The sequence below is a fragment of the Salarias fasciatus genome, unplaced genomic scaffold, assembly GCF_902148845.1.
Source record: "Salarias fasciatus unplaced genomic scaffold, fSalaFa1.1, whole genome shotgun sequence".
Taxonomy (NCBI): Eukaryota; Metazoa; Chordata; class Actinopteri; order Blenniiformes; family Blenniidae; genus Salarias; species Salarias fasciatus.
In genome coordinates, this window is record NW_021941379.1 from 197,809 (window position 1) to 219,963 (window position 22,155).

Here is a 22,155-nt window from a genome sequence, read left to right on the forward strand (position 1 = left end):
GGTTCAAAGGACGGACCAGTTCTTTCGTCCAATCAGCGACGACTGATGTCACCCACTACTTAACCTGAAGGGGCAGCAATAGGTGCATTCGACATGAGAAAGCCAGAGGCAGACTTTTGAGACTTTCGAGCCGCCCCGCCCACATTTGGCCCGGCGTCACTGACACGTAGGACCTACGTAGGGCATCGAAAACTCGCGAGATCGGTCACAGAGGTAGCCGCTGTGAGCTGCTCCAGAGCAACTCACCACGGCTACCTGGCCCACCTCTCTGCTTCATACAGGCAGGGGATTGGACCCGAGCCCACTCGTCATCAGTTTGATGACAACACGCTTTATTTGCATAAATAAACACCCAGTCCCGGCTCCAGCCCAGTGTAGACGGGGGTCGGGGGGGCGGCGGCTTAAACCCCGGGGGGGGGGGGGGGGGCGACGCATCGGTGCCGAAAAAGTAACGGAGCAACACAAAAACAGAATCCACAGATCAGAGGCGCTGTATGATCATTAACCACACTGCTAAAAAGCACAAATAGTAAAAAAACAAATGATAAAATAAGCAGCTCTCACCTTCAGCAGAGCTGCAGTCTCCTCTTTTTTTGACTTTTGAATAGCACAACACTTCATATTGATCTGAGCAAGCCAGCAGAGTTTGCTGTTGTTTTTTAAGGACACAATAGACTGAAAACTTAATGTTTTTAATGAAATACTATATTTTGACTGAGGGGGCGAGGCAGTCTGCCCCCCCTTGACGCCTGGTCCGCACTTGCAGCAGCACGCAAGTGTCACATGTAACTTAAAATTATTTTGTTTTTTTAAATTTTATTTATTTCAGTTAACTGAATATGAATTAACACAATGTGACACACAAAAGAAATTATGAATTCTTTTGTTTTTAATAAGAAAAATAAATTACCCCTCTGACAGCCAGGGAGGGGTGTGGGGGGGGGGGCAAGGAGGCACAGGCGGCCCCCCTAATTGACACCCCGGACGACCGGCCTGTAAACACCCCCCACTGTGGGAGTCATGAGAAACACGACCATGGAGAACATCGCGTTGTCCGAGTTGGAGGCTGACTGATAACTCCGCCCCACGGCTGCGCCGTCTGCTTCGTCTAGCTCCGTCTACCTCTGGCTTTGCCATCGTGAACGCACCTATTGCGCTAAACAAGCGTACAGCCTGCCGGAAATCATTAGAAGAAGTCTGATGTCACCCGATTTCCGTTTTCTCTTTTGCCGTTGTGTTTTGTCTTTTTGTGTTGTGTTTTCTGATTTGGCGTTGTGTTTTGTCTTTTTGTGTTGTGTTTTCTGATTTGGCGTTGTGTTTTCTCTTTTTTTGTTGTGTTTTCTGATTTGGCGTTGTGTTTTCTGTTTTTGTGTTGTGTTTTCTGATTTGGCGTTGTGTTTTGTCTTTTTGTGTTGTGTTTTCTGATTTGGCGTTGTGTTTTCTGATTTGCTGTTGTGTTTTCTGATTTGCCGTTGTGTTTTGTCTTTTTGTGTTGTGTTTTGTCTTTTTGTGTTGTGTTTTCTGATTTGGCGTTGCGTTTTCTGTTTTTGTGTTGTGTTTTCTGATTTGGCGTTGTGTTTTGTCTTTTTGTGTTGTGTTTTCTGATTTGGCGTTGTGTTTTCTGATTTGCTGTTGGGTTTTCTGATTTGCCGTTGTGTTTTCTCTTTTTGTGTTGTGTTTTCTGATTTGGCGTTGTGTTTTATCTTTTTGTGTTGTGTTTTCTGATTTGCCGTTGTGTTTTCTCTTTTTGTGTTGTGTTTTCTGATTTGGCGTTGTGTTTTCTGTTTTTTTGTTGTGTTTTCTGATTTGGCGTTGTGTTTTCTGATTTGCTGTTGTGTTTTCTGATTTGCCGTTGTGTTTTGTCTTTTTGTGTTGTGTTTTCTGATTAGCTGTTGTGTTTTCTGTTTTTGTGTTGTGTTTTCTGATTTGGCGTTGTGTTTTGTCTTTTTGTGTTGTGTTTTCTGATTTGCTGTTGTGTTTTCTGATTTGCCGTTGTGTTTTCTCTTTTTGTGTTGTGTTTTCTGATTTGGCGTTGTGTTTTCTCTTTTTGTGTTGTGTTTTGTCTTTTTGTGTTGTGTTTTCTGATTTGGCGTTGTGTTTTGTCTTTTTGTGTTGTGTTTTGTCTTTTTGTGTTGTGTTTTCTGATTTGGCGTTGTGTTTTCTGATTTGCTGTTGTGTTTTCTGATTTGCCGTTGTGTTTTCTCTTTTTGTGTTGTGTTTTCTGATTTGGCGTTGTGTTTTCTGTTTTTGTGTTGTGTTTTCTGATTTAGCGTTGTGTTTTGTCTTTTTGTGTTGTGTTTTCTGATTTGGCGTTGTGTTTTCTGATTTGCTGTTGTGTTTTCTGATTTGCCGTTGTGTTTTCTCTTTTTGTGTTGTGTTTTCTGATTTGCCGTTGTGTTTTGTCTTTTTGTGTTGTGTTTTCTGATTTGGCGTTGTGTTTTGTCTTTTTGTGTTGTGTTTTGTCTTTTTGTGTTGTGTTTTCTGATTTGGCGTTGTGTTTTCTGATTTGCTGTTGTGTTTTCTGATTTGCCGTTGTGTTTTCTCTTTTTGTGTTGTGTTTTCTGATTTGGCGTTGTGTTTTATCTTTTTGTGTTGTGTTTTCTGATTTGCCGTTGTGTTTTCTCTTTTTGTGTTGTGTTTTCTGATTTTGCGTTGTGTTTTCTGATTTGCCGTTGTGTTTTGTCTTTTTGTGTTGTGTTTTCTGATTTGGCGTTGTGTTTTCTGTTTTTGTGTTGTGTTTTCTGATTTGGCGTTGTGTTTTCTGATTTGCTGTTGTGTTTTCTGATTTGCCGTTGTGTTTTGTCTTTTTGTGTTGTGTTTTCTGATTTGGCATTGTGTTTTCTGTTTTTGTGTTGTGTTTTCTGATTTGCCGTTGTGTTTTCTGATTTGGCGTTGTGTTTTCTGTTTTTGTGTTGTGTTTTCTGATTTGGCGTTGTGTTTTCTGATTTGCTGTTGTGTTTTCTGATTTGCCGTTGTGTTTTCTCTTTTTGTGTTGTGTTTTCTGATTTGGCGTTGTGTTTTCTGTTTTTGTGTTGTGTTTTCTGATTTAGCGTTGTGTTTTGTCTTTTTGTGTTGTGTTTTCTGATTTGGCATTGTGTTTTCTGATTTGCTGTTGTGTTTTCTGATTTGCCGTTGTGTTTTCTGTTTTTGTGTTGTGTTTTCTGATTTGCCGTTGTGTTTTGTCTTTTTGTGTTGTGTTTTCTGATTTGGCGTTGTGTTTTCTGTTTTTGTGTTGTGTTTTCTGATTTGGCGTTGTGTTTTGTCTTTTTGTGTTGTGTTTTCTGATTTGGCGTTGTGTTTTCTGATTTGCTGTTGTGTTTTCTGATTTGCCGTTGTGTTTTCTCTTTTTGTGTTGTGTTTTCTGATTTGGCGTTGTGTTTTCTCTTTTTGTGTTGTGTTTTCTGATTTGCGGTTGTGTTTTCTCTTTTTGAGTTGTGTTTTCTGATTTGGCGTTGTGTTTTCTGTTTTTGTGTTGTGTTTTCTGATTTAGCGTTGTGTTTTGTCTTTTTGTGTTGTGTTTTCTGATTTGGCGTTGTGTTTTCTGATTTGCTGTTGTGTTTTCTGATTTGCCGTTGTGTTTTCTCTTTTTGTGTTGTGTTTTCTGATTTGCATTCGTATTTTCTCATTTGCCGTTGTGTTTTGCACCTCAGGGCCACCGTAGATTTCTCTTAAGATTGATGACATTAAGAATTTGAACCTCACTGATATTTTATATGACAAAACGTATGCAGACACAGCTTGATCCACTGTTATTAATGTAATTCTTTTGTTGGGAAAATATCATTTACATTGTAATAAATTAAAGATCAAAAAACCCTAATTTCAAAAATCAGTTTGACCTTTATTTTTTGTATCTCAAAAGGATGTCGGGTGCTGTTTCCAAAAAAAATATGCCGAGATATGTCATGTTTTCTTCTGATTTAATTTCAACATAGAAGACCCAACAGTGTACATTTAACTGATGTTGACTTTTGTTGATTTGCTTGTGCCATGTCAGATTGTTTGCACCCCTACCCCCCCCCACCCCCCCACTTTGTAATTCTTATCTCTTTGCTTGTGTTCCTTTCTTGATTGTTTTAGCGATTGCCTCCACAAGAGTTTGTACATGTTTGTTTTTTTGATTAAAAAGATAAAATAAAACACTGCAAATTCTTGTCCAGTTAGTGGTGGTATACACCTTAAAGCTGTTTGTAATCCACCAAAATAAAAGAAGCAGTTTGAAAAAGGTGTTTCAGGTGTACCAATCTGCAGCAGTGAAAGCAGCACCGCAGAGAGGAATAAGGAGGCTGTGCCATAGTCTTCCTTTATGAAAGCTTCACTGAATTCTCTTCTATTACTGACCAAAAGGACTTGCTGGTTCAGGTGTCTGTTCCTGATGCATGAGCTCAATCAGTTTGTGTTGAAAAATGTTTGTAAAACTGGAAATGTATTTGGTTGGACACTGCATGGTCAGGTTATTACCAAATGATGCTCCATACAGGTCAAAATGCCCGTCCAGCCTATTTTTTTTGAGCCTGTAGAATGTTTGAGGTTATGTGGAGATTATTCTGGACAGTATTTGATATTGTGGCAACAACAATAAATATGTATTTATATAAAGCAAGCATATTTGTCCACTCCCATGTTGAAGAGAGTGTTAAGAACTTGAACATTTTCCCTTTAATGTACATTTAGAATAGATTAAAAAAAACACACAGAGAGAACAACAGCATAGCAGGCAGCTGTTTGTGGGATAAAACATTCTTAAAAAAGTCAACATGTTTGAGCTCAATTTTATTTTATATTTTAAAATATTGAGAGTATGAGCAGAGACAGAATACACCATGACCATCATACAAGTCATTGTATCCATTTACAGTACATACTTGTGTATCTGTGTGTTTATTTACACAGAATAAGATGATGACATGAAAAGCCAACAGCATTGTACATTCTGAAAATATTCCCTCATGTTTCTCAAATACCATGCCATTTTACCTTTCAGTTTTATCAAAATGTGTTTTTATTGTCACATTGAGCAAAAACAAAAAAACAACACAATATTTGATTTAAAAAAAAATAAACCTTACACATTTCCTTCTCAAAAAAAAAAAAAAGAAAGAAAAAGCAAAACCATACTAAAAAACAAGACAACATAATATTGTTTAACATTCACACATATATTTCTACTGTTGGAATTGTGCAAATTAATTTTATTTCTAATGTTCTTATTCTAATACTTGCTTGTTAAAATATGATATTCGAGGGGAAAAGTACAATAACATGAATGCAATAAGCGTGCTTGTGTAGGTTTTGATAAACTCTAATCATAACACTGAGAACAGCACACGGAGTCCTGGGAAGTGTTTTCGTCTGAGCTCTTGCAGATAACACCTGGGGGAGTGAAGGACGGAATGTCGGAGCCTGAGATGCAGAAGCTGGGACTGACTGACCTACGAGCCTGGGAGTGAGAATGGCATGATGGGACGAACTACGGAAAACTACTGAGAGCCACAGCTTGAGAACCCCACCTGTGAGTGAGGGATCAAAAATACACACACAGACACACACAGACAGCGCCTTTTGCCTGCTGGATGCTACTTTCAGGTAGATCAGGGACTCAAAGACCAGAATTCTGTCTCAGGGAAACAACATCTTGCTGTAAGAAACTCACACAGTAAAAGCCAGAAGTCATAAGGTCATTATTGTGCACCTTGGTTTTGGGATCTTAAAAGGCTCTGTGGAATCGAGGCCTGATTGGAGGGGAAGCCTCAGCCGGAGCGGCACCGTGGAGACAAGCAGAAGATTTTCACCTCGACAGATGTTGGTAAATTGTCATGAACGCTGTGCTGTTAGACCCAGATGCAGAGGGACCAGAACCAGGGACGACGTTTGCACAGGTTTATTTAGTACAGGAGATCCAAGAGAGCTGCAGCCTGGCAGCAGCAAAGCAGGTTGGCTCGAGGTGAGGTCAAAGCGAGAAAATATCCTTCACAGAGCTTGATGGAGCAGGAAGGCCCTTCTGCAGCAGCACAGGGGCCTGGAGAAGATAACAATCTGGCACAGAGCAGGTCGCAGGGAGAGGTTTATATAGGCAGGCGGAGTGGCAGTCCCCAGGTGAAGGCAATCAGCCATCAGATGGACCCAGGGAGACTGAGACTGCCCGCTGCCTGCCTGAACAGAATCCTGACATAAATGTGGTTATCTGCCACCGTTTGGCTTCTCTGTAATGATTTTCAGAGATCAGAGAATTCCTTTGTCCTTCAGACATTATTCTCAATCGAGGCTCTGAGCTCCTACTGTTGATCAATGATGTGTGATTCACATCTGGACAGCTGTGGTGTTCTGTGAGCCAAACCAAACTCAGCTCTGCTCAGCATATTAAATGATTTTGAAAGATTCTTTCATGATCTGCTTCTGTCAAATTCAAGTTATTTCCATCTAACATTAATTGAAACTGTGATCCTTGATAACTGTAATTTACTCCACAGAGTCAGTACAGTTTGAGCTTCTACATCAATATTTCTATATTCAGTTTGAGGCTGTGAGCTGTGACTGAACACAGTGAAAACTGCTGAAGCTAAGGCCACAAGCACTGTTCAGAAGAGAAAAGTGAAGTCATGTATTACATTCATAAAGCAGTAGAGAGAGATGTTGAAAAGATCAGTCTGGTCTGGACCTGCGGACTGAGTGACGACTACGTTTCTGGAGAAAGTGTTCACCTAGTTTCAGGGTCTTAATCAGGTAAACACCAAAAAAGAATCTATATTTCTATTTCTTTCTATTTTTTATCTTCTGTTTTTTCTTGCTCATTTGTAATATGTCATCTTGAATCTGTGGGAGACTGTTTCCGGACCTTGTCCATTGTTTTCAGCATGGCCTCCCCCGGGCTTTCAGCTTCCTCGGCTGCTTCACATCCTGGCCTAACTCCTCTCATCAATCCCTGTGCAGCAGCCATGGCCATTGAGCGTCGTCCTCTGGCTGTCGAGGTCAGAGCTGGAAGCTGTTCTGAATCAGCTGTGAGCAGATCGAGCACACCCAGGAATGCTCCAGTCAACATACCTGCTCCAATACCTGCAAACAGGATCAGCAACCTGTCAGACCTTCAGCCCTGCCTCGAATCTCTTCCTGTGACAAACTGACTGATGAACTCATGATCATTATTTCTTCTTTCTGGATTTCTCTGTGCACATTTTGCAGCATCTCATTGGTGTAGCACCCTCCGTTGTTTGCCTCAAAAATCTGATCTATGGTCTTGAGTATCTCTGCCACTTGGATCTGGTTGCTCCTGCAGTTGCCCTCTTCCCCTCTTTTCCAGTATTTATTGTCCACAACGTGACACCGGCCTCTGCATTTCATCACCAGGTTGTTCAGAGCCACATTTTTACAGACAAAGTCATCAATCTCCTCCCCCTCTGGGAGCTGGTCGCCATGAGTGAAGACGACTGAAGAGTACTGCAGAGCCTCTTCAGAGAAGTGTTGGCAGATGTCTCTGATGAGCTCTTCCTCCTGCTTGGTGAATCTCTCCACCTTCATCAAAATGAGAAACACATGAGGTCCAGGAGCACACTGTGTGATACAGCTGATCACGGCGGCCTTCATCTGGTCCTCGGAGCTTTCAGTCCCAAAGAAACCAGGGGTTTCTATCAGAGTGATGCTTCTGCCGTCCACACATTTGGTTTTTTCTTGACATTGTTTTGTCCCAGAGGAGGAAAAGTGACTCGGGGGGGAAACATTCTTCTCCCTAAATGGTGATAGCCACGCTGCTTTTCCCAGCGCCCGTTTTTCCCAGCAGGACAATCCTCCTTGAAGTCATCACTTTAAGTTAAAAGAAAAAAAAAAAAAACCAAAACAAAACATTGATTTGTTTTGCTGTATGTTTTTTTCTGAATTTTTTTCTGGAAACAACTTACTGTGTTAGTGTAATGTGGAGCTGCTATAAAAACCAAGGCCCCGTTTAGAGTTTCTCAACTGACACTGAAGCATTTTTATCTTTCTTTGTCAACATCAGTGTAGCGTTATAAAATAATACAATATAATATAATATAATATAATATAATATAATATAATATAATATAATATAATATAAAGGCTGTGACTTTAACGCGTTAGTTACGATTAATTAATTACAGAAATTTTAACGCGACAAAAAAATTATCGCAAATTGTCGCGGAACGTTTGTCACCGGACGAGTTTCACCCGGACATATTTCGCTGTGACACAACAACGAAACAGCTCCCGACTTGGTGACTTTCTCGTTAAATCTGGCGACTTTCCAAAGCCCCCTGGCGACTTTTTTTGTCAAAAGCGACTAGCAACATATTTAGCGACTTTTTCTGGTGCTCTGGAGACGTGACAGGACGTCTCGTTCTGCAGCTGCTGTCCTCAATGAGCTGCGGGTGCTGCGTGAGCCCCTCCCCCGTCCCAAAGCACTCACAGGCGGCCAGTCTCACGCAGCACTCCCTGCTGCAGTCAGAGCAGAGAGGAGACCCACACCACTCCTCCACACTTTAAATGAATCGCGTGTGCGCAAATACGCCACCGCTCACTTGCTGACAAACCAAGAATCAACAGAAGAAAATTCATTTGTAGTTCTAAACATATTTAGGGTGTTTTTTTTAACTCACATTTTGCTTCTCCCATGACGTTATTCCTCTCTCCTACAGCGTCCATTACAATTACATGCAAATTGCAAATTAGGTAAACGACCTCATCTAGCGACTTCTGGCGACTTTTAGGACAGCCAATAGTGACTTTCCTTACTGGGGAGTTGGCAACACTGCTCCCGATGACAGCGCACTACTTGGTCTCGTGCACAGAAAATTTAGATTTAAAAAGCCAGCAGATGGCAGCGTGGATAAAACCAAAGCTGTATGCACATTGTGCAGCAAAGAATTTGCATACCATTGCAGCACATCGAGCCAGCTACATCATCTGAATGCTAAGCATGTCGCAGCAGCGGCCAACACGCAAGTCTGGCATACAGCTAGAGTTGAAGAGGACGTCACTCCGACTACTTCAAGGACCCTCGCCCAGCCCAACAAAAGTTGCACTAATCAATGTGTATTGGTTTAATTGTCTTGGTTAAATTCCTCCTTCCTTGCTGAAAAAATGAAGTGTTTTGTTGCTTAAGCTTATGTATCACTATATTGATTCACAATACCAAAATCCATTAGAAAAAGAAAGGTTCTCACTGATCTCGGGTCAAATATCGATATGCGATTAATTGAGATTAATTAATTACAAAGGCCCTAATTAATTAGATTAATTTTTTTAATCGAGTCCCACCCCTATATAATATAATATAATATAATATAATATAATATAATATAATATAATATAATATAACTGACAGTGCATGTTGTCAAAAACAGATTTCAGTGACTGACTAGTGAATTTTCAGTGACGAATAGAGAACAACTGAAACATTTTTGGAAATGCAAACAGTTTCAGTTAGTTTGATTACAAAGTGGCTTTGCTTCATCTGACATGACTAATGTAACTGTTGAAAATAACATAACCAAGAAACATAGAAATGATTTCAGCTGATTTATTGATTTTATTTTGAAAAGGTTTGGATGTGAGCTTTACATTTTGTAAAGCTGAAACTTTACATTTTAAATGAGAAACAACAGATCACAATGTTGCAATGCTCTTTTATGCATGTGTGAAAATAACATCATTATGGTACAACAAGAAGAAAATAAAATAAAAATATTCCTCATGTCAAATGTCTAACTTATTTCCATCATTTAATTCATTCAGAGATTTCTTATTTACAGTTTCAGAAAACTAGAAAATGAAATCAAATGATTTGTAGATAAACCCAAGTTGACACAATCGATACACAAAGTAAATGAAAACATTCATCTGTTACATTTACAAAGCAGTTTCCATGAAAAAGAATTAAACAAAAAGCTGAATTCAAACAAAATATCCTTTGCTCAAATCTGTCAGGACAATGATCAGTATTGATATTTAAAATAAACAACAGCAATTGATTGAAATAATGTACAACAATAGATATTGACAGAAGTTTTTGGAACATGCTCAGCTAACTTCTGATGTAGACATTTAAACATTTTCAGAAATGAGCTAGTAAAGCAAGACTGGAAAGCTGTATATGATGAGAATGATGTTGACAAATCATATGAAACATTCTTACAAATATTTAAAATATTATATGATAAACACTGTCCAGTAACACAATGTAAAATAAAAAAAAAATATGCTGGATGAGCGTGGATGACAAAAGGCCTACAAAATGCCTGCAAAAAAAAAGAATACCCTTTATCGAGAATTTATAAAACATAGAACTATTGAATCTGAAAAGAAGTATAAAACATATAAAAATAAACTAACTAATATCATGAGACCTTGTAAAAAAGAATACTTTTGTAAAAAGCTAGAATATAATAAAAATAACACAAAACGTTTTTGGAGTACTCTAAACAGTGTAATTAAAAATGGAACAAAGAAAAAGTCAATATCCTCAGTATTTTATAGACAAAGGATGCAGTGTTAAAGAAATGAAGGAGGTAGCCAATGGATTCTATTCATTTTTTGTAAATATAGGACCAAAAATGGCCGAGGAAATAGAAGTGGATGGGACAGAAATAGGTCCAACTAATTATACAGAAGGAACTAGAAGCTCAATGTTTTTTAACGGCTGTGGAAGAAAAAGAAACTTATTAAATAGTCAAAGGATTTAAGAACAAAACCAGTACAGACTGGGATGATATTGACATGGTAACTGTGAAGAAAGTCATTGATGGGATTGCAAAACCACTAACGTATGTTTTCAACCTGTCTTTCCAAAAAGGAATATTCCCAAATAAGATGAAAATTGCAAAAGTTATTCCGATATTCAAAGAAGGCGACAAACATAACTTCAGTAATTACAGACCAATTTCAATACTCTCCCAGTTTTCCAAAATACTAGAAAAAATTATTCATAAAACTATTTGATGGTTTTGTTGAGAAACACAAGTTGCTAACTGATAGTCAGTATGGTTTCAGAAACAATAGATCAAGTTTTTTTGTTTTTTTTTTGGTAAAGGTTCATACTGTCTTCGATTGATTTAGAATCTAAAAGTTCCTTCAAAGAACTTTTAGCTTTTAAAACAATAGATCAACAACAATGGCCCTCATAGAACTGGTAGAAGAAATAACAGACTGTATCGACACAAAGAGGTACGCACTGGGAGTGTTTTTAGATCTCAAGAAAGCATTTGACACAGTTAATCACGATATACTAATAAGAAAATTAGAGAAATATGGTATTCACGGTCATGTTTTGCATTGGTTGAAGAGCTATATACAAAACCATCAACACTTTGTACATGTTAATCAGATTACATTGAATCTTATGGACATTACTTGTGGGGTCCCTCAAGGATCAGTCTTGGGACCAAAACTATTTATAATGTACATAAATGACATTTGCCATGTGTCCAGTGTATTAAAATTTGTGTTATTTGCAGATGACACAAATATTTTTTACTGTGGTGTGGAATTACAGCAGCTTTTGGATGTAATTATAAAGGAAATAAACAATGTTAACAGATGGTTTAAAGCAAATAAGCTGTTTTGAAATCTGAATAAAACAAATTTCATGTTACTTGGACATCGAAGCAAAAATATAAATGTAAAATTAAATATTGACAATGTTAACATAGAAAGAGTAAATGAAATCAAATTCCTTGGTGTAATTCTTGACCATAAAATCTGCTGGAAGCCACATATTAAATACGTTCAGGGGAAGTTGGCACAGAGCATTGCCGTACTGGGAAAAACAAAGGAAATTTTCAGCCAGAGAGCACTTTATATTTTATATTGTGCATTAATTTTGCCACATCTGTCTTACTGCCTAGAGGTATGGGGAAATACATACAAAAGTAATCTCCAAACACTGATTAAAATGCAGAAAAGAGCCATCAGATTCATCCAAAGCAGGATTTAGAGACCACACAAACGGATTTTTCCTAGAATTACAAACTCTAAAACTTCAAGATGTGATCCAGTTTAAAACAGCAAAAATAATATTCAAAGCAAGAAATAATTTACTTCCAGACAACATAAGAGAAATGTTTACAGAAAGAGAAGGTGGTTATAGTTTAAGAGGGGAGCTGAACTTTAAAATACACCAGGCTAGAACCACATTAAAAAGTATGTGTTTGTCAATATCAGGGGTTAAAATATGGAACAGTTTAACAGATGAATTAAAGAAAAGTAAAACCATAGGCATATTTAAAAGAATATTTAAAACACAACTTTTAAATAAATACAGGAATGAAGAACAGCAGTTTGACCCAGGGCGGCAATGACAGAGTCAATTAAAAATAAACAAACAAGCAAACAAACAAAAAAGTGGATATGTGTATGTATGTGTATGAACATATGTGTGTGTGTGTGTGTGTGTGTGTGTGTGTGTGTGTGTGTGTGTGTGTGTGTGTGTGTGTGTGTGTGTGTGTGGTGTGTGTCTGTGTGTGTGTGTGGTGTGTGTGTGTGTGTATGTGTATATGTATATATGTATGTGAATGTATATATATATATATATATATATATATATATATATATAAAGAGAGAGAGATAGATAGATAGATAGACAGATAGATAGATAGATAGATAGATAGATATACATGTATTTATGTATGTTAAAATATGCGCGAAAAACACTTCAAAATGTTTATCGTCGTCTCCTATGATTGAGTAGAGGTAGATTATATACATAAATTAAGTATTATATAAGGGAAATGTTACGCTGTGACAAATAAGTTTAACTTCTTCCTCCTCCTTTTGGAGCATGTCGATCTGTAACACATGCAGGTTTTTGCTGCAGTCTTCATTTTCTTTTAATTTTATTATGCATGTGTGTGTTTATGGTGACGACCTATTTTCCACTTTCTTTTGGATGTTCAAAATAAAATTCATTCATTCATTCATTAGAGAGGGAGTTCTCTATATAGTCAAGAACCCAAATGAAAATACTTGTCATACTCATACTGAGTCTTACATTGGGGACAAACGTTACATTTTCTTTCCTTTTTTCAGACTATTTCCATCATTGAATAATTTCAAAAGTTGTTACCTTAAAAGATGTTTCATCCACCATTAGAGAAAAAAGTATATCTGCAGTCTAAAAAAATATTATTCCACAATGTGTCTGTGACATGGTGGAATTTTTGTTGTTTTTGTCTCTATCTCATGTCTCCAATTTATTCATCCTTTGGCTTCATCCACCCCCCAGCTATATAACCTCCCACAGCCCCTGCAACACCTCCAACAGTTGCCCCTGCAGCAGCTCCAGTTTTTGCCCCTGCAGCAGCTCCAGCAGCAGCCCCTGCAGGACCTGCAACTGCTCCAACTGCTGCTCCAACTGCTGCTCCAAGAACTGCCCCTGCAGTAGCACAAGTGAGACCAAAAACTACTGAAAGAACCTTTTTAACATTTTCTGGTCTGCCAAGTGAAGCTCCCAGTAAATCTTCTGGGTCAATACCAGCTGATTTCTTGAAGAAAAAGTCGGTGACATTTTTCTTTGCCAACTCTCTGGATCCGGTTCGCTCCTCCTCTTCTCTGATTTGTTTCTCCACTGCAAGCAGCATCTCATTGGTGTAGCAGCGTCCTCCGTTTTGCTTCACCATTTCATTGATCGTGTAGAGCAGCTGTCTGATCTGGAACTGGTTGTTTCTGTAAGGATCTTCCTGGCTTTTGTTCCAATACTTATTATCAACAACATGACAGCGGCCACCACATTTATCTGAAAGCTCTTTCAGGTCCTTATTTTTACTGACAAACTCTTCGATCGTTTCGCCCTCATCAAGCTGGTCACCATGAGTGAAGATCAGTACAGCATATTTAAAAGCCTCTTCAGAAAATAACTCTCTTATTTTTGTAATAATCTGCTTCTCTTGCTCAGTGAATTTCTCCACCTTGAGTACAATGAGAAAAGCATGAGGTCCAGGTGAGCACTCTGTGATACTCTTCACTATCTCAGGTTTGACATCTACTTTATCTCTGCGGTTGTCAAAGAAACCAGGAGTATCAACCACTGTGATTTCTCCATTAAATGTAGTGGCTGCCTGACATCTACTTGAACCAGAGTTTGCTGAACCGTCCACCTGAAACACACTTTTTCCAATGATCATATTGCCAAACTTGCTTTTTCCTGATCCGGTTTTTCCCAGCAGGACGACTCTCAAAGGTTTTTCTAGAAGAAAACAACAAACCAACATCAGTATTAATAAACATGTGGATAATTATTTCATACATTTGTTTCATTACAAAATATGTTTTCAATTAGAAATGCCAAAGCATCCCAGAATTCCTTGTGTCTTGTTCTTTATATGAACTCATGTTTAAGTCACTGAAATGTATTTGATAACTTCCACATATTTCAGTGTTTTCTAAAACATACTGTTTTTGTAGACTCCCTGGAAATTATATGATAAAGGATGACTTTATGATTGTCATCATAAAGAAGAGCAAATTAAATTAAAGCCATCGCCGTTAGTGCTTCGCTTCCTGCTAATGCTGTCGACGTCTCGCGCTCGCTAAATTGACATTAGCACCACACACTACAGCCTCAAAAACATTACCACCGACTTTATTTGCTGTCACTCAATCATGCACAAAATCACATGAATTTATGGAGTTATAATCTATCATGTCTGTCTGTGTGCTCCTGTAGGTGGTGCTGCAGCATCTATCACAGTCTTTCATATATCAATGTAACCAGCATCATGCATTATATAAATGATCAGAAAGTCAAGTCAGTCGGACAAAGTGTGTGGATGTAGGGAATATATAATTTGTTGGGATCTTTGCGCCCCTGATGGAAATGAATTGAAATTGGTCAAAGATATTATAGACATTGTTTATTAGTGTCCACTGCCAGAATTTCAGATAGAGTTTGAAGTGTGTATGTCAAAGTCAGGAGATTGAGGATGGGGGTAAGAGGAGGCGGAGGGAGTGGGGGGTAAGAGGAGGGGGCTTGCAGTTCAGGCAGCCCAGAGTGGACTGGTGTGGCAGGAAAAGAAGGCATTTTTGAGGGCTTGTTATGGGGAGACTGAGCGACAGATCAAAAAAAGATGGCTGATTATTGAAGGTCAATGTGTCTAGATGCAGCATGCTGACTTTGGGCTCATTTGGTCCAAACACCTAGGAGTTCAGTTCATTTGAATAATTGGAAGCCAAACGACATTTCCACATAGACAATGAATGGGTTATAAAGAAGCCTGTAGAGTCAAAACCATGGAAGCTACAGGAAAGATCTGATTGACTTTTCTGATCAGGAGGCCACAAAGGAATTTTTCTGTCAAATATGAAAAAGATTGGTAAAAGTAATTTTTTTAATTGCATTGTAATATTTGCACACTCCCATAGGTGGCGCTGTCGCATCTATCACAGTCATTCATACATCAATATAATCAGCATCATGTTGTGTATAATTGATCAAAATTTCAAGACGGTCGGACAAAGTATGTGCTTGTAAGAAATTTTTATGTATTTTTCGGGGGGGTCTTTGCTGGCCAACGGTTCTAAATGTATCAAAATGGTAATATAATTTTTTGCTTGTCTTCAGGCATAGAATTTTACTGCACAGTTTGGTTACTGTGGAAGAATGTTAATGTTTTAGTTCTATGGTAGGGGGCGCTATAGAGTTGAGTTGTATTAAACTTTATAATGCATTACAGGAGGACCATTATGGCACATAACTGACTGCAATCTGAGTGTTCTAGGACAATGCCTGAGCTCGTGAAGGGCTGTTAAAATAACAGGAAATGAAGGCATTTTTCAACGGCGTGCTGTGAGGAGACCGAGCAACGTATAAAAAAAAGCTGGCTGATTATTGAAAGTCAATGTGTCTCGATGCAGTGTGCTGAGTTTGGGCTCATTTGGAAAAAATGAAGTAAGAGTTCAGTTCTTTTGAAAAATGAAAAGCGAAATGGCGGCGAATTTTGTATCCAAGATGGCCGCCTTCCTGTTGGTCCCACAGATTTTAGCCAAGAGTGTCTTCTGTTGTCCCTTCATGCTCTGTCATTGGCGTGAATTTTGTGTTCCTACGTCAAAAATATGCCCACTCTGTGGGCCATAGGGGTCTGATTGTAGGTGGCGCTGTTGAGCCAGTGTTGATCTGTCACTGTGGAGGTACAAATTTTATCGAATTTTTCGCCGGGCCGGTCATGTAGATACCAAAAAATGTCACATTCAGCTATGTTCAGGGGGTCAAAAATGCATTCTCGTGGGACAAAGAAAAATAATAATAATCATAATCCAGAAGAAACTGAGCAAGAACAATACCCTTCGCCGTTACACTACGTGTTACGGTGATGGCTAATTAAAGCTTCAAGCAGCGTTGGATGGGGTCCAATGGATTCACATAGAATCATAACCATGTGAACTGTTGCAGCATTGCTGAAGCATTTGGATCGACAGATCTCCTCTATCACAGAGATTGCTTGTAAATCCTGTCCGATGTACGCCCTTCCAACTAATAACTTTCAGAAATATTATGGTCAAAGGCAAATTGCAGATTTCCTGTTGGTTTTAGGTCAAGGGTGTCAGCGTGTGAATTGTTGGTCTTGATGAGACGAACGAGTGAGCGTTAGTTTGATCTGTGTACAACAGGGGTTTTCAAAGTATGGAAGAATGAGGCCCCCCGAGGGAGCACAATACCTGCTGCATCCCCACACATATGCACACGTGCACACACACACTTAGCACTGTGCTCCATTCATTTATACTTGGTGTCACTGGTTAAATCCGCTTTTTTTTTTTTTTTTTTTTTTTTTTGATTAAAACGATCGTATAACAGCCCTCCAGTCTATGTAACCTGTCTAGTTGTCGTGGCAGGTCACTGAAATCCATGTTCGGTGTATAAAATCCGTGGTAGTTGCTGTGGCAGATCTGAAGGCCCGGCACAAGTCCTTGGCAGTTGCCTCAAACAACAACTGCAAGTCGAGCTACGACATTCCTATGGACTGTGATGGTATTTTAAAAGGGAGAAGCTGATTGGGCGCAAGCACGTAGAACCGCCTTACGAAACCAGCTCGTCAGAATGATTGACAAACAGACCCACAAATTGTTTAGGTGATCCACCCGGAAATCAAAATCCTGTATTATACCTTTAACTTCCTGTTTCCAGCAGGTGGCACTATGGCCAATGGTCATTATTCTCATATGGGCCTGATCAGATATGGACTCTGATGCAACATATAAAGTTTGATGCCAATCGGACCATGCTCAGGCTACTTACACGGCACTTCGTGTTTCATGGTGAACATCAAAATTTGTGCCATTGTGGCAGCCACGCCCTCAGGCTGTTGTCAAAGATTTTCATTGCTCTTGCTGATTCTTTGTGCCTGCCCTCTAGCAAGGCACAAAGGTTACTATCCTAGCCATGGTCCCGGGTTTACTTTTATTTTTACTTAATCAACTTATTCTTCTGACGCAAATTTTGGCACGTAACTAGTTTCGTGCCGTTTATGGCAGAAGAGTGAATGTCACACCAGAACGTGCGCAATTTCTGTGAATGGTGTGCTATGACTTTTTGCAGCATCCCGTTTAAATATAACTGAGAAAATTAAAAAAAAAACGGCGATTTTTTCCTCATTGAAATGAATGGCGGAACCTTCTGGAAAGAAGATCAAAGCCACTTGGTTACCATGGCAACAGAGATCAAAGCTACTTGGTTGCCATGGCAACAGAGAGATGTGGCAGGCACAAAGCCACAATTCCACTGGGGACTCAAACGTGTAACGTTTCAGGAGGATCTGACCATGTTCAGGCTTTCTGCGCTGCATTTCCTGTATCATAGCGAAATATTGAACTTTGGTGCGTGGCCACGGCCACACCTTCCAACTTTGCAGAAGATTTCCATAACTTTTGCTCTCCAACCCCTTTTCTATCAACATGCCAAATTTGAGGTCATTTGGAGATATACCCAAGGAGGAGTTTGCTCTAGAAAATGTGTGAATTTGAGCCAAAATTGGCAAAAATCCACCATATTTTGCAAAATGGAGGACTTCCTGTTGAATTTTGGGGATGAGTTCTTGAGATTTTTTTGAGCATCTTGACCTGACACAGATGTGTACCAATTTTTGTAACTGTAGGTGAAAAGTGACATCAGCGCTGAATGGGCCATTTTCACAGCTCCACTACTTCCTGAAATTAACTGTGCACATTCATTTCCTGTCTTGCATTATTGGCCATAATGATTAATCCAGGTGTGTCTTGTTGCAGCAGTCTAAACTAGACACACCTGGATTAATCAGTTTGGCCAATAATGCAAGACAGGAAATGAATGTGCACAGCTATTTTCAGGAAGTAGTGAAGCTGTGAAAATACCCCATTTTCTCCATTTTGCAGGTGGTGCACTTATCCACAGGAGAAGTTATCGGTGAGATCTATGCATGTGCCAAGTCTTGCAAGTCTTTTCATGTATGTTTACCCCCTGGAAAAATGTGTCGACAGGTGGCAAAGAAAATAATAATAATAATTCTTGCAAATTCAAAAGGGTCCTACAAGAGGGTACGTTGCCCCTCGGACTCTGACTCGGACCCTAATTATTTGTATACAGTGTCGGTGATGACAGCTTGGATAAGATGTGACTCTTACTTCACCAACAGAATCTCTTGCTGTTTAAAATGTTAGAGCCAGTAAAACTGCTAGTCACAAGCTCTCTTCACTAACTCTGAGGAGACAACATTGAATCATAATTAACATGCTGCTGGATTCCACCCAAAGGATTTGGCATAATTTCTGAATGTTCCTCCATATCTCAGCATGTGGACTCTACACATTGAACACACACACACACACACACACGCACAGTCTTGTATTTCTATCCTTGTGGGGACCGTCCATTGACTCCCATTCATGTCTAGCCCCTAACCCTGACCCTTACCCTAACCCTAACCCACACCACAAGAAAGCCTAACCCTAAAGAAATGTTTTTGCATTTTTACTTTTTTCAGTAACAACAACATGGTCAAGAAAACACTGTTTCTCCTACTTAGGACCGGAAAAAGGTCCCCACAAGGCATGTCGTTCCACGTTTTGCTATCCTTGTGGGGACATTTGGCCCCGACAAGGATAGAAATACAAGAACACACACACACACACACACACACACACACACACACACACTAGTGACGTGTCGTTCGTGAACGTAACGGCTCTATGAGTCGGCTCTTTGAAGTGAACATGGGAGCCAGCTCCCCACCAATCAGGAGCCGGCTCCCTTCGAGACGCTTTTTTTCTCTCTCTCGCTTTTTTCTCTTGAAGGCGCACGTGATAGATCAATATGCATGGTGTCGTCTCTGTGTCTGCGCTGCTTACTGCGCTGAGCAGAGGGGGGAGGGGCTGCAGCCTGGCACACACACACACAGCAGCAGCACGGTGAGCACAGGAGGAACGGGTCAAGAGAGGAGAGAGAGAGTGCAATACCAGGACAAAAAGAAAGAAAGAAAGTAAGTAAAAAGGAAATGAGTCAAAGCAGGAAAAGGAGCAAACAGTTTTTGGAGAAGTCTTTGACCCCTGCAATACATGAAAAAATTGAGGAAGAGCTGGCTAAAATGATTGCACTAGATTTTAAAAGTTAGAAATTAAAAGTTGAATTGTAAATAGTTAAAAGTTCTTGTATTTTATAGTTTATTTATGGCACTGAAGAGTTAATATTTTTAATTTATATTTTGTTGTTTTGCATTTTTTTCAGGGATTCTGTGTTGTTTGACTTTAAATTTGTTGAGTGTATAAAAAGCTAAAATTGTTATGTATTTTATAATTTATTTTTTGTAGATCTGCATATTTTGTGTGTTTTTCAGGGATCCTGTGTTTCACTGTAAATTTGTTACTTATAAAAAAGCTAAAAGTTTATTCTTGTATTTCCTAGTTTATTTATTGTTGCACTGAAAAGTAAATATTTTTAATTTACATTTTGTTGTGTCATGTGTTTTTCAGGGATTCTGTGTTGCTTGACTTTAAAATTGCTTAATCTAAAAAAGTTAAAAGTTTAAATTAGTTAAAAGTTCACTGTAGAGTAAAAAAATAAAGGCTATTATAATATAGTAGTATAATACATTTTTTTTAATTAATTATTAATTCATTTTGTGCATAATGTTACATTATTATTAGTAATATATCGATTAAAGCAACAAAAAAGTCTGAAGAGCCGTTTGGGAGCCGAAAGAGCCGGTTCTCTAAAAAGAGCCGGAATTCCCATCACTAAACACACACACAAAAATAGTGTCAATTTTTGAGTGTGTTACCTACCTTCCTTTTTTTCCAAAAGAAGTGTGAATTTCGGTTGAGAAGACATCTTGATTGTACGTTTTCTTTCTCGTTCTCTTCTTTTGAGTTGCTTTCTCAGCTGTTGTGTTTGGTTTTTTTTAATCTTCTTGCTGGCTGCAGTCTAATCAAACAAACACAAAATGAAAAACACATTACTGTTACATAGATAGAATATGTTTTGATGCAAAACAGGACATGAAGTATGCCATGGTGCTGGATGAAAACAGCTGCCAGTAACTGAATGGAAAAAAATTCAGACCTGAAAGTTTTGAACAGGAAGTGCAGTACTAGACTGTTTTATGTCCTTGAATTCACTGGAGAACATTTATGTTTAATTTGCATTTTTTCACAGTAAAAACTGAAATAAATGCTACTTTCTCGGTTAACTGACAAAGTAGTGTTGTTTGATCGAGAGGAGAGGCATAAGCAGCAGCTCTGTTCAAAAATCTCTGGATCTTGGTGTGACGCACACACAGCTCCCATGATGATCACGAATTGTCTGAGATCTCAATGAGATGTGAATGTGAAGCTGAAATCTTTATTTTGAAAAAAAAAAAAAATAAGAAGAAGAACATAAATAATGTTTCCTACCTTGCAATCAGTCCCAAAGCGCAATCAGTGCAATTTTGAATGCAGGTTGCGAAAACGTCTTGATTGAAAGTTTTCTTCCTCCTCCTCTTGCCCTGATCTGCTGTCTGTGCTGTAGTGACTTGCTGGCTGCAGTCTTATATTCACTGCTCTGGATTTGCTTTTGGTTTCTGTTTCCTGCCAGGCCATTTCCAGTCAATCCTTCTGACAATCCAGCTTTTATAACCACATCATTACAAAGCAGTAGTTTTCTTCAAATAAAGGAACATGTTGAGTTCTAGAATATAAATGTCTGCAATAAACACTCTTTTGGCTGAAATGTAAAATAATGACATGAATGTTCTGAACACAAATCTGCTCTCAAATATTTATTTCACTGTTGAAAATGCCTTTTGTCTTTAAAATGCTCTGTTATTTTCTAAATATTTGTTTTATTTCATGTATTTCTTTACCTTTGTGAAGCACTTTGAATTGTCTTGTGGAAGAATGGTGCTGTACAAATAAATGTACCTTGAATAAGAACCACAAACTTCTCCCAATGGACCTTGAATGACTGACTGTAAATCACTTTGGGCTAGCGAGCAGTTAAATCAGTAGAACTTATCTGTGTACACTATTAACAGAAGTCTTTATTTGACGACTGAAGTAAATGAAATCCACCTTTGCAGAAAAATGAAAAAGAAATCAAACACTTGTGACACTGAAACATCTTTATTGTTGTTTAATACACTCATGGCCAAGTGACAAAAACATGCGGATATAGTTTGAAAAGCAAAAAAAAAAAAAAAAAAAAAGTTCTGGCTGGCTTTAAAATATAGAGAATAGAATAGATGTATGCATGATGTAATTAATTATTTAAAGTCAACGGACACTGTGGTGAGTCAACAGTTTCTACACATTTCACTGAAGTTATGACACATCATTTTTCAAGCGTTATGGACTAAAGTGTGATTTCTGATCAGTTCAGACCTGCAACAATAAACAGATCAAATTGAATTATTCCCTAGTCAACAGATATTGATCCCACTGAAAAAAAAATTACAATTTGAAAGGGTCATCCAGGCTTTCTGCTTTATTACTTCTTCAGTGCTCATTCTGTGGATCACATGTTCTTTAATATCAAGACTTCATCAGTATTGAACGAATCACACCAACGACAATTCCAAGTAACCCCGGTACGATATGGGGCACCACCCATCTGAGCATAAAAGATGAGCATTTGTGACGTTCCAGCCGCCTCTTAAAGACCTGCTCTCTGATCTCTTTCTCCACCATGTTTTCTGATGACTACACTCT

At 38.7% G+C, this 22,155-nt stretch overlaps 1 protein-coding gene across 1 annotated transcript; it reads right to left on the minus strand.

Moving 5' to 3' along the window:
- Window positions 1-13,084: 13,084 nt before the first annotated feature.
- Window positions 13,085-20,965, minus strand: LOC115385315 (GTPase IMAP family member 7-like). The gene is made up of 3 exons (XM_030087293.1): window positions 20,863-20,965; window positions 20,254-20,392; window positions 13,085-14,188 (listed from the first exon to the last, which is right to left on the minus strand). Exons 2-3 carry the CDS (start codon window positions 20,297-20,299, stop codon window positions 13,197-13,199), a joined length of 1,038 nt encoding a protein of 345 aa, XP_029943153.1. The 5' UTR covers window positions 20,300-20,392; window positions 20,863-20,965; the 3' UTR covers window positions 13,085-13,196.
- Between the last annotated feature and the right edge of the window lie 1,190 nt (window positions 20,966-22,155).

Bases quoted from the DNA above. Each gene is read 5' to 3' on its own strand.
- LOC115385315 (XM_030087293.1), bottom strand. From the start codon at position 20,299: ATGTCTTCTCAACCGAAATTCACACTTCTTTTGGAAAAAAAGGAAG. The intron at 14,189-20,253 runs GTAGGTAACACA...GTTTTCTTCTAG, and splicing joins TCTTTTGGAAAAAAAGGAAG to AAAAACCTTTGAGAGTCGTC.